This window comes from Montipora capricornis, chromosome 5, assembly GCF_036669925.1.
Source record: "Montipora capricornis isolate CH-2021 chromosome 5, ASM3666992v2, whole genome shotgun sequence".
Lineage (NCBI taxonomy): Eukaryota > Metazoa > Cnidaria > Anthozoa > Scleractinia > Acroporidae > Montipora > Montipora capricornis.
In genome coordinates this window covers 4,072,394-4,086,932 of record NC_090887.1, presented here as the reverse complement: position 1 = coordinate 4,086,932, position 14,539 = coordinate 4,072,394, and the positions used below count along the sequence as shown (strand labels likewise).

The window sequence follows — 14,539 nt, the reverse complement described above, 5'->3', positions numbered from 1 at the left end:
ACGTTAGTGAAGGTATATGAAGGTAAATGAATGTGAATAAATGTAAATGAAGATACTGTAATTGAATGTGGATGAAGGAAGATGTGGGTAGCTAAACGTAAATGAACAAGAATAAGGGTATATTAAGGTAAATGAATGTTATTGAAGCTAAGTTATATGAACGTGAATAAAGGTATATGAAGGTAAGTGACGGTAGTTGAAGGTAAATGAACGTGAATAAAGGCAGAGGAAGGTATATGAAGGGCAATGAACATGACAGAAGGTATTATTAAGGTGAATGAAGGTAGATGATTACGATTGAAGGTAGACTAAGCTAGATGAAGGTAAATGAAGGTTGATGAATGTGAATAAACGTAAATGAAGGTAGATGAACGTGAGATCCAAAAAGAAAACTGGGGGTATTAAACCACTCATTTTTCAATGATTATTATTAATCAACAATATTTGTAAAAAGCTTTAAAATACAAAGCAATTTGCCAAATTGAATTATCTCTGAAAAAATTGCATGGTTACCCCCAAATTTCTTTTTGGATACCAAGAGCACTTGCTAAGGTCTGCTTTCTCCGCATAGTTTGAACCGCGCAAAAATATCCCAGGCCTGTATTAATAAGCACCGCATCTACCAATAGGAAATTTGAGTATCTCGAGATGTGCCAAACATATAACAATAGACCCATTTCAGTAATTCCCAAACTGGAGGACAAAAGAATGGTTGTTCTCTCCCCTGAGAGAAACAAACCTTTCAAATGCAAAACAATGTTTTTTTTTCTCCAGATTGGGAATTAACTGAAAGGGGTCTATGGTAGGCACCGTCCTTAATAGCAGTCTACCTTGACAGCAAAGTTATGCACAAAAAATCTTTCAATTTTGACCCATGCCATGATATTAAGCGGAAAATGAATTGTCTACTTATAACATTAGAGCTTACACACGCAACATTTTAGAGGGCAACTTGCTAAGTTCTGCTTTCTTGGCATAGTTTTAACCCATTGACTTCTGGGGGTTCCCCATTGACGAGTAAAATCGTCTGGCGTTAGACAGAGTAGAATACTAAGTATGGCCGGTTTAGGGGTGAATGGGTTATCCCTGTATTAGTAAGCACCACCCGTAGGAGACCCGAGTTTCTCAAGATCTGCAGAACATATGTGCAATAACAATAGTAGGCACCACCCTTTAAAGGTGTGGTGCCTTAGGCACATGCAAATGATTTATCAATCAACCGTGGATGCAACCAAGCTCTGTGATAATTTGTGCAATAAAAGAAAGCCCCCTATGGAAATATGTCTGTAATACGTCATAAAATGTTATCTGTCCTTCTTTTTTTAATCCCCAGTCCCTGTTTCTTGTGCTAGAAATATCTTTTAGAGCTTCTGTCTCTGTGTTGCTGTTTGTTGATCACCACCTTGGATAATTAATCAGTCATGCTTGAATTAATTCAAACAAAAGCAGAGTGTGCAGTGACGTCTTCATATTTAAGCTGCCTACTACTTTAAACAGTTTCAATTGCATTTTATTGACAACACAGAAATGCATGCAAATTTCTCTTAAGCCAGTGTCACAGCGTTTTGTGTTCCCCCGTGTTTTCTGTTCCCCCAAAGACTGAGCACTAGTGCTGTGTGTTCCCCCTCCGCCATAATGATAAATATGATAGCAGAATATGAATACAGAAAGTATCCTAAACATGCTTAAAAAAGTAACCTTAGGCCAAACAAAAGTTTTTAGGCCTAAGGTTAGCTTTTATGTATGTTAAGGATACTTTCTGTATTCACATTCTGCTATCATATTTACCTTTATGGCGAACGGGGAACACACAGCACTAGTGCTCAGGGGAACAGATCACACATGGGAAAACAAAACGCTGTGACACCAGTTTACACCATACGATTTTTCAGCCTGATTTATTGGCCCGATGGCATTGGAGCGCAAATCTTTCGTGTATTTTGACAGCCGATGAACGACCGCTTCATGGAAATCAAAATAGGCTCGATTCGTTGCAGTGCAACAGATTTTTTGAAGTGAGGCCGACACTATGCGAGTGGGGAATGCGCATTTACTTAAAACAATTAAAGCATTCAAAATGGCGGATACTAAAAGGACAACAGGAACATCTTTTGAGGAAAAAGTTGCATGTTTTACACAATTTACATGGCACGATTTATCGGCCCGACAAAACCAGCCAACAAATCGTACCGTGTAAACCAGCCTTGACAAAAAAAATATTGGAACATTTCTCTCAACTTGACAAAACAGCTATGAAATTAATTTTACAAGCAGACCGTGTGATAGAGAATAATAGTTGCGCAGGTGCTGTTCACATGAGAAAGATCCTAAGAGGTTAGAGGAAATTGCAAAGATATCCATTTACAAGCATTTCTTTTATTATTCAAATGTTCCAGCCAACGAAACAAAAATAATTATTTGTCTCAAAAACATAAGGTCACCGATATTATTTGCTATAACATTTTGTGTCTGAGTGAATAGTGCTGTCTGATTCGCTAACTCAGGGGTGAAAAAAAATGGCTTCCCGTTTCCCTTCAATCACTGAGGAACAAATTTTATCAATAAACTCGGCTGATCATTCAACTTAGGCGACATATTTATACTAAAAATTATTCACTTCAGTGTCGGTGAATTGAAAGTGGGTGGATATTCTCTTCGCCGCGAAGCTCGTTATAAAATATCACCACTGTTCACCTCTACCTCGGCGAATAATTAAGTGTTATAAAAAAAAATTCGGTTCAGTTTATGGTTCATAATCGTTGAGACAAGTAGCAGAACATCTGGCCGCCGCCATTCTTGTTTATAATTTTATCCTACTGCGCCAGGATATCTTCCCTGTGAAAGATCAGGCTAGAAGTGCATAATGACACATTATGACACATAGCATCACTCAGAAAGAAAGATCTAGCACACCTCCGGCTGTAAACTGAAAACATAAGCCGCTACTATGATCATAATCCACCATACAAAAGGTCCTCTAGTACTTACGTTAATTTTTTTACATCTAAAATGTCTAAAATTTTTACAAGAATATAAGCTTACATAAAAATGTGGTCCGATTCATTCGTTCCGTTCGGTTTTGGTCCATCTACAAACGAGAGGTCATTTTGTAATAATTTTAAAAATTTCGGCATAACACGTTACAGGTGGCGTAGTCCAAAACCATGAGAACAGGATGAAGATCGATGAAGATTACTTCGACAAACCACTTCCATACTGCAATAAAACAAAGGATGAGGCATGTGTTCTTGTTCGAGTTCTGTTTCACTTTGACGACAAAATTCGCCCCAAATTACCCTAATGTCTCTATCTTTCTCGACCAAAAGCCGCTCTATCCTTTCCACTGGCTATTGCATTTCAATTATCGGAAATATATATCTGCTATTTTCACGCAAAATCAACGAGCAAAAATTAAGCCGTTCTATTCAATTACTCGAGTGTTCGGCCAAGTCTGGGAAATAGAGCTCTCTGATTGGTCAATCAGACAATAAACGTCGATTTGTTATCACATGACCTCAGCAGGCTTGCGAGACTCGGCAATGGCGACTTGAGATTAGTGTGGCGATATGAATGATATTCTTTTCGGCTTGTCGTGGCGATATTTTGGCAAAATTTCAACTTTTTTAGGGAGCATACTCTCCCATATAAGCCACACTGGCAGTTTTGATGAGTAATAGGAAATATCCGCGGCTAACGGACGGGTCAGTTCGCGCTGAATTCATAATTATCGATTCATACGAGGCGGCCATGTTTTTCATTAATAAACTGGCTGATAGCCGCTGTGAAGTCGATCCCCAAACACAAGTTCTTCGGGCTCTTAGTTTCATTTCCATTCAGAAACTAACAATGACTCTTTTTCTTTTCTTAGGTATCATGACCGGAGTCAATATCATCCATACCAGGTGAGTATTTTAGGTTTATCGAGGAGCAAGTGAAGTTGATTTCAAACTTCATTTATTGAAGTTTGAGATTTTCTTCCACGTCAAAACACTTCCCGAAGCTTTTTCAGTGCGTGGAAAGCTCGATGAGTTGTTGAGAAGTGATAATTACACTCGTGTTTTGCATTTTCAGACAAGTTCCAAGTATTCCTCGAAAAGCCATCCGAACTGCAATTCTGAAAGCAATCGAGATAGAGACAGATCGCCCGTTGGTGCTTCAAATTCCCCATACTCCCGTCATACGAACTTTTCTCCTCGCTCGCACCGGTCAAAATCCTACAACCGATCCCGTGAAAGCGAAAAAAGAGGTAAGTATTAACCCTGAGGTGGACGAATCATTTCATGAAGTGCCAGCTTTCTTGTACAGCAGCTTACAAGAAGCGAACCAACGTAAGAGGAATTAGCTTGGGACCGGTAAACAGCAGCTGCAAAATGCTAAACGTCTGCAAAATTCAAACTCAAAGCTAAAACAAGAAAACTGAAGCCCTGTGTTTGCTCCTAGACAGACATAACCCCACTTGTATTTCTTTAATCCCTGGGTAAAAGATTAAAGGCTAGATCCAGGTGTTTGAAAACCTGGCAACCCAACTTCCTAGTCTTTGGCAGCAACAAGGCAGTTTAGATGTGTTTATTATGGTATAAATCGTTGCACTTAAGTGGCAGTTTTTTCAGGTTTCAGAACAAATTATTTTTAGTTTTAAAGTTGGCGCCCAGTTTGAGTGGAGAACCTGACTGTTGTCATTGTCAAAATGAATTTTTATTCTTAGCTGTCAAAGAATCAGTCTGTAATTTCTTCGATTTAGGGGGAGGGGGGGGGGGGGAGTAGAAAGGTAAGGACTTTATTGAAGTGTTCAGTCTTCTAGTGCTGGAGCACTCAATGGGGACACTGTAAAGTGAAGTCAACAAGTTGATTCAAATCAAATTAAGTGTTGGTTTTTGAGGAGAGGGGAAAACCAGAGTACCTAGAGAAAAACCTCTCAGAGCAGAGTACAGAATCAACAAACTCAACCCATATAATACTGAGTCTGGGAATTGAACCCGGGTCACATTAATGGGAACCAAGTGCTCTCACCACTGTGCCATCCCTGAACCCAAGCTGACCTCTCTGAGTGAAGCAATGAGATATTGATGCTTTTTGTTGGCTGTCTGTACTTATTGAAATCACTACTTGGAGCTGTACCAAACAGGAAATAACAGGGCTAATTACTTCAGTGTAGATCGAACCTGACCTGACCTGACCTGACCATAGGGCTTCCTGGTTAAATTTCACTCTTTGACTCTTGAATAGGTCTCCATATGAAGGAATATCACATGTTTAAACCTGAAAGCCCTGTAAACATTTCTGGATGGCAATGTGTGGATAGTATTTTTTAGTCTAATTACGTAGGTGATTATTGAAAATTCTCTGCGCTTATTTGTTGCCGTTGAGGTGATTATTACACGAGAATCACTTAAGTGGTTTTTTCAAAATGGTCGCCAGCCCATTTGTCAAGGTGACAGACAAAGAAATTATTATATTATATTTTTTCACCTGAGTTTTTATTCACGGATATTCACCTTCCCTCTGGCGATAGATTGTTAAATGCTAAGAGCTATGTGCAAAATTCTGCGAGGTGCTTCTTTGTCTTTTGAAATTTTTCCTCAAATTTCTTGGGTTGAATGATGTGTAATTTCTGCAAAGAAGTGGTAATCTGCAAGTTAGCCAACAAAAGAAGTAATGACTTACATTGTTACTTTGCTATCAGAAAACATCTCACCATGACACACCAACTAGAAAAAAGCAAACCCATTGACCATCTTTTTGAAGTCCTAAAGAAATGTACCAGCAAATTTGACAACTTTATTTACCTGTACGAAATTGTATTCATCAAGACTGACTTCAGGCCTTCACTTAACACTCAGACTGACTCTATTTAAGCCAAACTTTTCACCTGACCCTTTTTTAACATTTCTAGGTAATTTCACCTTTAGGATTATACCTACAGCTGTATAGGGCCCTAAAAAAATTCCCATTGTTTTAATACCTTATATATTTCCAGTCGTTATTCCGAATTTTGACGTGATAATGATGAGAAGTAGCATCAAAAATTGTGTTCAAGTTTTAGAGCTTACAGTGAAACCGGTTGTTCATTGGCTTCAAATGAATTTGAAATGATGAATTTCTTCAAAGAAAGTTTCAGTGAGGAATCCAGTATTGGGAAAGAGAGTTTTCGGTTGCGCTTCATGCTAAGAAATTGTGGTGGTAAGTTGATGTTCCAACTGTTTTAGTGGATAAAGGTGTATTTGAGAAAATGCAAATTGTTTTCAATTGACTTCACGGAATTTGCGGTAATGCAAGGTTTGCAAACAATCATGCCAGTGATAAATTGTGGATTTTTTAAATTTAAAAATTACTTTTTTCACAGCCTCGCGAATCCTACCCAATGTAGAGTTATTATGCCTTTAATTTATATTGCAAGAAATAGAGTTCAATGTTGTTTTGAACGGGTACAAATACCTGACTCTGGGAAGGTAAACACCGGGCAGCAAGTTGAAATTGAACGTGCAACTTCCTCGGAGCAAACTGTCAATTAAAACACCAACATTGAGTCACAATTGCAAAGTGGCGCGCAAATGAACAACGTGTTTCACTGTAACAGATTTTTATAACATTCTAGCATTTAATTTTGCTTTGAGAAGTTATTCAAAATGTCTTTTACTATAATTTCATCCCAAACTTTCAAGGAAATAGAGGTGAGAAAGGAACTGGTACATGTAAATGTAGTTTGACTGGCTTGACTTTTTGCCTTGTTACATTGGTTATTGCACAATGGGAGAACTTGCAAATTAAAAAAAAAAAAACATGAAGGTGGATAATTTTTGATGTCATTAATAACCATGAAAATAAGCTGGCAGCCCTGTTAGCCCATTGTTCTCAAGTGCTTTGTTACAATAATTATTATTTTACATTAACTATAATCAGAAACCCATATGGGTTTCTGCTACAATGGTACACCATGTGATGTATAAGTACAGGCTTTGAGATAAGTTTGTAAGGCAGAGTGTCCACAAGGAATTCCAGTGGGTCAAATTTCCACAGCTCCCACCAAATTTACCATTATTTTGTCGGGCCATGAAGCTGACCTTGAAGGAGTTTTGACCCAAGACCCCCTCTTTCCTGAAACACTGTAAGTAACTTTCTCCTGTATTCACAGCTAAAGTGCTCCAATCAACAAGTAAAATAGTCTGGCATTAGCCTAATGCCAGACCATTTGGTTTGGGTAAAATCTTTAGTCTCGCTCGGTCTAGTCTCGCTCTCAGGAGGGGAAAGGTTAAAGGGGACATAGATATTGAGTGGACCTAGATGCAGTTATGCACTTGGCGAACGGTTTATGATTCAAATTCCAAGCAGTTGTAGGGTCACTCAAGCTCATAAACTAGGGAAAAGTGGCCATAGTTTTGGAAACAGTTTATTGCACATAAGCAAGGTAGATAATGAAGATGTTTGGTGCACCTGGGCAAGACTCTTTGTTTAATTGTTCTTGTTCCAGTAGCCATTGTGTACGAGTTAAGTTTACCGATCCAGTTGGGTCTGTCACAGAATTCATAGAGTAAATCATTTTGATGCACCAGATCAATAATTATTGTTTTAATTTGAATTGTTGTTATCTCTTTAATAACAGGTTCCAGCAAGTCGCCAAGTGATTCACACAGGTATCATACCCTTGCTAACAGTAACTCACATGGCAGTGATCGACACAGCAAACCCAATCATGTTAACAGTGATGAGGTAAGATAGTTTGGTGTGATTAAGATTCATGTATTGGAACTGCAGAATAGAGGGAAATTAGAACCCATATATGACCATGTAATTGCGCTGCTCATGCTTTATTAACTAAGCTATCAAGCTTGGCTTTTTTCAGGCTTCCTTTGCAAATGCTTTAGTTGCTCAATGAACTGCAATGATCTTTCCAATTTTCATGGTTTGGGGTGTTTGAAAAAAATGGTCAGGTCATTCACATGAATGTGTTACTGTATACAGTAATTATGACCTTCACTCAGTGAGTTTAATTAACCAGATATTGATCATCCCAAAAAGAAACAGGGATTAACTGGCTTAGTGCAGTTATGCAGAAAATTACTTGGCTAGCCATTGACCTATAAAGTAACATTCATAAAAAATTTACACTCCTTGGCCTCAGAATCACAGGAAGATGACAGACATTCAGCAATTGTGAGCAACATTGTGGTTATAGACTCTTTTGGCAAATAGTAGGTTGAGGAGGCAAGAGGGAGATATTTTCTCGTTGCTCTTTCTTATAACACTTATGGAGACAAAAACTGGGTTGCCTTTTTTGGCGTCATCCTGGACATTCAAGGAGATGTGGAACCCATCAGGAGAGATGAAGTAACCAACAATGTTAAAGTTGCCCAAAACCCTATACAGACGCTAAGTTTGCCAAACCAAAAGGTCCTATACTGAGGGACAACAAACTGACAGATCAACTTGATTCTTGTGCAGTGGCTTTGATCGTGAGCTCATTGGACAGACCAATGAGGTCCGGTCATTGTTCGACACTTACTTTTTTATGAATTTGCCCCTTGGGCAACCAGTTTTGTTTTTTGGGTTGCCCATGGTCTTTATTGGTTACCCACATTCTAAAGACCTGTGGCCCATTAAAACTCAAAGGAGGCTTGCAAAAATGTCAATTTTGTGTAACATCACAACATGTATGTAAAATGAGTTTGACAGACTAATGAGACTCCTGCTGTGTGTCCATGATATTCTAGTAGCCTTCACAGTTTTGCTTTGGCAATCATATCCATTTAAGCTGTTCAAAGCTGGTTGAAATTGTGGGACAAAAGATAGAATTTTCTTGTGCACTTGTTCAATATCAAAGTATTGTGCGTATACTGGGTTCCGTTGTACCAAACATTCTTTTCATGCGGAGAAAGATATGTCCCTACTTCCAATCTGTTTTGAGGTTTGTACCAATATATTTTTAACAGAAAAATAAATGACAGCAAAGAGATGTACATTTAACGTCATTATTTTTTATCGTGTTTGTGGTGACTATGTCATATTACTAGTCACTTTCTTTGTTGCCAATCAAATCGTTCTGCAAAATAATTATTAGTCAAACAAAAATTCAGATTGCCCAATCGGGCAAGTCTTGGAGTTATTTTACTTCCGCACGGATATATTTTGCCTGCCCCGGGCAATCAGGCAAGTGTTATTGTCAAACACTGCCAGTTTGGGACACGTTTAAAAGAGCATCCAAAGGTGCTTTTTCTTGTAAAAGAGGGAAACTTTGTTCTGTCAAAGTTATGCGTGACAAAATAAACATGTCATTGCTTTTTTTTTGCCATTTTTCAAGCGAGATTCAAAACGTCAAAGGGCTTTTAGATAAAAAAAAAATGAGGTTGGAGTCGTTGCTAAACGAAAATATAACTGATTTATATTTGCTTTACAACAGTTCTTGAACTCCAATACGATACATAACAGGAACACATTCTATAGGACCGCGTTCATCTTCATCAGAAATTTTTGCATTCCTTTTGTGTTCCCATAGCGTTCCATTTCGTGTCCTATTACATGTAGGTGTTCCACGGACGCTTTCCCTGTTGGGTGTTATTAGGTGTTCCACGAACGCTTTCCCCGTTGGGTTACTTATTTCCAGTACTGGAAGCCCCAAGCACAGTTGAGATTTGAGGATTCGTCTTCACCCCAAGATGTACATGTAGCTGTCTTACACATGACTTTGTACATGTATATGTAAACGACATATTGGTGTCCATATGGTGTCTAACAACGTTTGCAGCCTGTTTGTGCATAACTTCCTCTAGAAAAAATCCAAACCTTCCCAGATCTTGTGCCATCCTTCATAGTTTTAAGGTGATTCTCCTTTTTGCAGAGTTTTGCTTGGTCTCAACATACCAGTTCGTCTGGAAAAGTGTATTATTACAATTGCAAAACAGAGAAGTCCCAGTGGGAGAAACCCAAAGAGTGGGTTGAGCGGTGAGTTGAAAGTTGACTTTTTAACCCATTGACTCGTCAGGCACTTCCTAACGTCCCCAGTTGACAAATAAATTAGTCTGACGTTAGACAGAGTTGTCTGATTGGACCTCAGAGGCTTAGATCCAGGGAAAAGTGACATCATTGACTCACTAGCGTAAAATTTCAGACTGTAAATGCAGCTTATTACAGTAATTCAAAACACTAGTTTAAAAGTTTAACAGCCCGAAAGTCCTGTGCAGCATATTAATTCAGCTGCATACACACGCATTGCATTCTTAAACTAGCAAGTCTTTGACGTCATTTTCACCCTGATCCAGCTCTCTCAACATTTTTAAGTCAGTACAGTTGAACCTCGATTATCCGGACCTCGATTATCCGGATTTCTCGATTATCCGGACCTCGATTATCCGGATTTCTCGATTATCCGGACTTTTTCTGTGGTCCCAATTTTGTCATGAATATTTATTAGTCATGATCAAGATCCATAGCAATATTCTTTTTAAAACTACAGTGTTGAAAAGTGAAGTAAAGGCAAGTTTGTTTCGCTTTCAAAAAGCAAAATAAAGCAGCGCTCGCACACGTTGTAACTAATGAAGAACTTTCGAATGAGTTCTGATTGGTATAGAGTTCTTTTGTTGCTAAGTGAAATTTCAGGGCAACCCTAAAACCCGGAATCCGGAATCCGGAATCACAGTACAATACAGAGAGTAAACACTATCCTAAACATTCATAAAAGCTAACCTTAGGCCTAATTAGGCCTAAACAAAACGTTTTTAGGCCTAATTAGGCCTAAGGTTAGCTTTTATGAATGTTTAGGATAGTGTTTACTCTCTGTATTGTACTGTGATTCCGGGTTTTAGGGTTGCCCGAAATTTCACGCTCTTTTGGCTCGTTCGGCGAACAAGCTACACTACGTCACGAATGTGTATTCACGATCATCATGATCCGGAAGAGCAAGGAAAAGATCATGACGTTTGCCAGCAAGTGTAACAGACAGTAAAGATGTAAACCACATTGTTTTCCAAACGATTTGTAAATGTTTTGTTTCACGATTAAATGTCGCTTTCTTAATTTAATCAGTTTTTATTCCTCATTAATATTCATATTCTCGATTATCCGGACCCTCGATTATCCGGACTATTTCGTCTAGTCCCAACAAGTCCGGATAATCGAGGTTCGACTGTAACTGCAGACCATTAAATATAGGAAAATTCCATTTAAAATAAACACTGGCAGAGGTGTCTTCTTGAAATCATGGCCTAAAACTTGGGTCACTTAATTTTTAGTTAACCTAGTTTTGAAATCCAAAGAGAAAGAATTGATTTTTTTGGTCATAGTAGCACTTAAAGAGTGCACAGAATAAGCAAAAGTGTTTCAAAGAGGGGTGAACCGGGACTGTTTTAAGCCATTGACTCCTGGGGGTTCATCATTGACCAGTAAAAAAATTTGTCTGGCATTAGACAGAGTAAAACAGTAAGTATGGCCAGTTTAGGGGTGAAAGGGTTAAAACAGAAAGTCACTTTGATGCAGCAAGAAGCGAAAGTAATTTTTAAATGTCGGAAATAAAACATGAAGCAGAAGTGAGTGTGTTACTGACCCAAATTTCACTTGGAAACAGGCTTTACTGTTCACTGTTGACATACATTAAAGCCATTTTCTTGTGCTGAAACTAACAATAAAAAAATCGTAAACAATGAGAAGACAATGAGTCCACTCATACTTACTAATTATCTTTCACGAAAATGCATTTTCATTCTGTGTGTTATAAACTCAGATGCTTGTGCGCAATTTTCGTATGCTCATTTCAAATGCGTTTTTGGGATGCTTACATGTATTTCTGGTCTGAACTGTAGATATGCCAATCACAGATTGGACTAAGGGCCTTGCTGAAGCTTCTACAAAACCATTTCTTACTAGTTTCAACTACAGAGGCTTAACATTGTGAGTTGTGTCCATCCAAACTGAGGGAAACTCTGCCTTAGGTTTACTTACATTGACGCACACTGCAGTCAAGTATGTGTTGTATGCTGCTACGTGTATGCCGTGGTTGTCTTGTAAAGCAAACAGTGGCGACCTTTTAGATTGGAGGACGAGGACGACTACAAGTCTGACTTTTCCAATCTGAGCAAGTGTACTTCAAAAAATGTCGGCCTCCAAACATTGTCTCCCTTTGAATTTTCATCATGAATGGCCATCAGGAGGGGGTTTGTCCAGGTCTGGATAGTTAGAAAGAAGCTGATACTCTGCGTGTTAAGTCTACATTCCTTCCCAAGCCAGCTTCTTCAAACCTTTATCTCAGCCGAAAATTGCAATTCATTGAAAATTCCTTTAAACAGAGAAAGAAGAGAGAAAGAGAGAAAGGAACGGGAAAAAAGAGATGTGGTTGGAACTAAAGATGGACGTGATGGCAGAGATCCTACCCTCAATAGAGAGCTACTGGCTTCCTCCAAATCAAGCAAATGTAAGTGTCTCTCTCTTTTCGTTTGGTACAGGATGCCCTGTGGTTATTAGGGTAGTGATACTGGATTAATATGTGAAGTTGAAGCCAATATCACTTAACAGTGCTGTAGCATGGGAACAGATGCCTGAACACTCCATTGGCTGGTTATCGCTGGGGTTAAAAACCACCAACAACTCAATTAATTCATTAGACACATGTACATGGACAGTTACCAGCTATTTCCGTATTGGTGAAATGTAAGTTGACAGTCCCACAAAATTATTCTATTCTGAAACATTGAGGTTCCAGGCTCAAATCAACATTTAAGGTAATTGAGGCCTTCTTGGAATGTGTATTACAGTTGTAATTAAATTGATTGTGGTTTTTTTAACTACTGTAACTTGACTGTGATAATGTTAAAACTGCTACATTGTATGTCCAGAACAACTTAGGCTGCAAGTGTTTCCTTCTTATTGAAGTGAAAGAAATGATTTGCAAAACAAATTTGCATCCCATTGGTTATTTAGCGCCTTTTTTTTTTCCCTTTTAAAAGAAAGCGCTTATGTTTTGTCATAGAAAGAAGTCTTTGTGTAAGAGAACATCAATCTTGCATTGAATATTACATTATCATTAATTTTTGCATAATCAGATGCTCAACGAAGGAGACTTTCAAATTTAAAATTATTTAAACATTAACATGAACAATGTAACTCCAGGGTCAAATTTAACTCTGTCGCACCCAGTTGATCATGCAAGTTAACCATTAGGGTGGCCTTTATCATTAGCAACTCCCTGAAAAAGTGTTCTTTTTTAAAGAGTAAATCTCTTCTAGATCTATACATGTTCTCCCTTCTGTGATTTATGGTATCTCTATCTGGGGAACTAACAACATGCACTGCTTTAAATCCCTGCAAGCACTACACTGTCATGCAGGAAGGTTAATTTTTAATTTTCCACGGCATACATGTACATCATCAGAAGTGGTTATGGAACTTAAAATATACAATGGACAATTGTGTAAGTTATTGTATAAGTTACTTATACAATTGCAGTATACTCAATCGATGATCTGTACAAGTCTCTTCAAACTATTTTACAACAATAGTTCACGATAATGTACCCTCAATGATGTCAGATTTACCTGTATGGCACAGTAGTCCATATAACTTAAAAGGACACAAAAAGGCAGTTGTTCCACGATTTTCCTCACATTTTCTGAAAAATATTTGTTATAGAGGCGCTGTGTTGTGGAACTTCTGAGATTATTTTAAAGACTCTTGAAGTTTCAAGCAATTTTATAGAAAGATGCAATCTGATCCCACATTTATCGAATTCAGATTTACAGTACCAGTACATTTTGCATTGTCATTCTTTAGTTTACTTTTAGCTTGATATATTCATTAATTTTGATGTATTTTATCCACTTCTACTTTTAGGTTACTTAGGTATTAGCTAGTCACACACGACCCCTCAAGCATGTAATACTTTTATTCTCATCGTGTTTAAATAAAGGATCTTACTTACTTACTTACTTACTTACTTACTTACTTACTTACTTACTTACTTACTTACTTATTAGTTTTGTTGAAATTCTCTAGATATATCTCCTTCTAAGAATATTCGCCGTGATCATCACAGTTCAGTTGAGAAGAGAGATCCTAATGAATCAAGGAACTCCTCCACTGATCACAGAAAAGACACTCACAGACTCATTGAAAATGATAGAGGGCATCAGGTGGTCAAGACATGTTCAGTGCACACTTCAGCTCTTCCTACTGTTGTTTATAGGTGAGTGTTCCAATTTTTATTTCCTCGCAACTCTCATGGTTCTTCCTAAGAGTGTTGGACCAGGTCCATTTATAAGCTACACAATAATGATCTTTATTATTATTTTTTTAAATTAGTGTTCAATTGATTTAGTGCTCAAGTGGTATTATTCTATATTATTTTGGAAACTCCACTGAAATCAAGAAAATTTGAAATGTCGCGTTTGATGACAGAGGAAAATAAACAGCATGCTTGACTTAACAGCATGCTTGTTATACAAACTCAGGGCTCAAAATTTAAAAATGCAGTCCCAAATTTTGTGACTAGATAGGAAAATGTAGTTGCAAATTTGCAGATTTTAGTTGCAAAGTCAGCAGCGTTGCCAGCAGTTTAATG

General features: G+C 37.9%; 1 protein-coding gene and 1 long non-coding RNA gene across 2 annotated transcripts in view; one reads left to right on the top strand and one right to left on the bottom strand.

The window, feature by feature from the left end:
- Positions 1–2,356: 2,356 nt before the first annotated feature.
- Positions 2,357–3,433, bottom strand: LOC138049177 (uncharacterized). Its single transcript, XR_011132312.1, has 2 exons — positions 3,297–3,433; positions 2,357–3,216 (listed from the first exon to the last, which is right to left on the bottom strand). It is a non-coding gene; the product is annotated as an uncharacterized lncRNA (long non-coding RNA).
- Positions 3,434–3,520: 87 nt separating this feature from the next.
- LOC138049176 (WW domain-containing adapter protein with coiled-coil-like) overlaps positions 3,521–14,539 on the top strand; it is a 19,112-nt gene continuing 8,093 nt past the window's right edge. Inside the window, exons 1-7 of the mRNA XM_068895350.1 lie at positions 3,521–3,701; positions 3,869–3,902; positions 4,072–4,246; positions 7,601–7,707; positions 9,833–9,936; positions 12,273–12,397; positions 13,975–14,164. Coding sequence (XP_068751451.1) covers positions 3,667–3,701; positions 3,869–3,902; positions 4,072–4,246; positions 7,601–7,707; positions 9,833–9,936; positions 12,273–12,397; positions 13,975–14,164 — 770 coding nt within the window. The 5' untranslated portion in view covers positions 3,521–3,666. The remainder of the gene's footprint in view (positions 3,702–3,868; positions 3,903–4,071; positions 4,247–7,600; positions 7,708–9,832; positions 9,937–12,272; positions 12,398–13,974; positions 14,165–14,539) is intronic.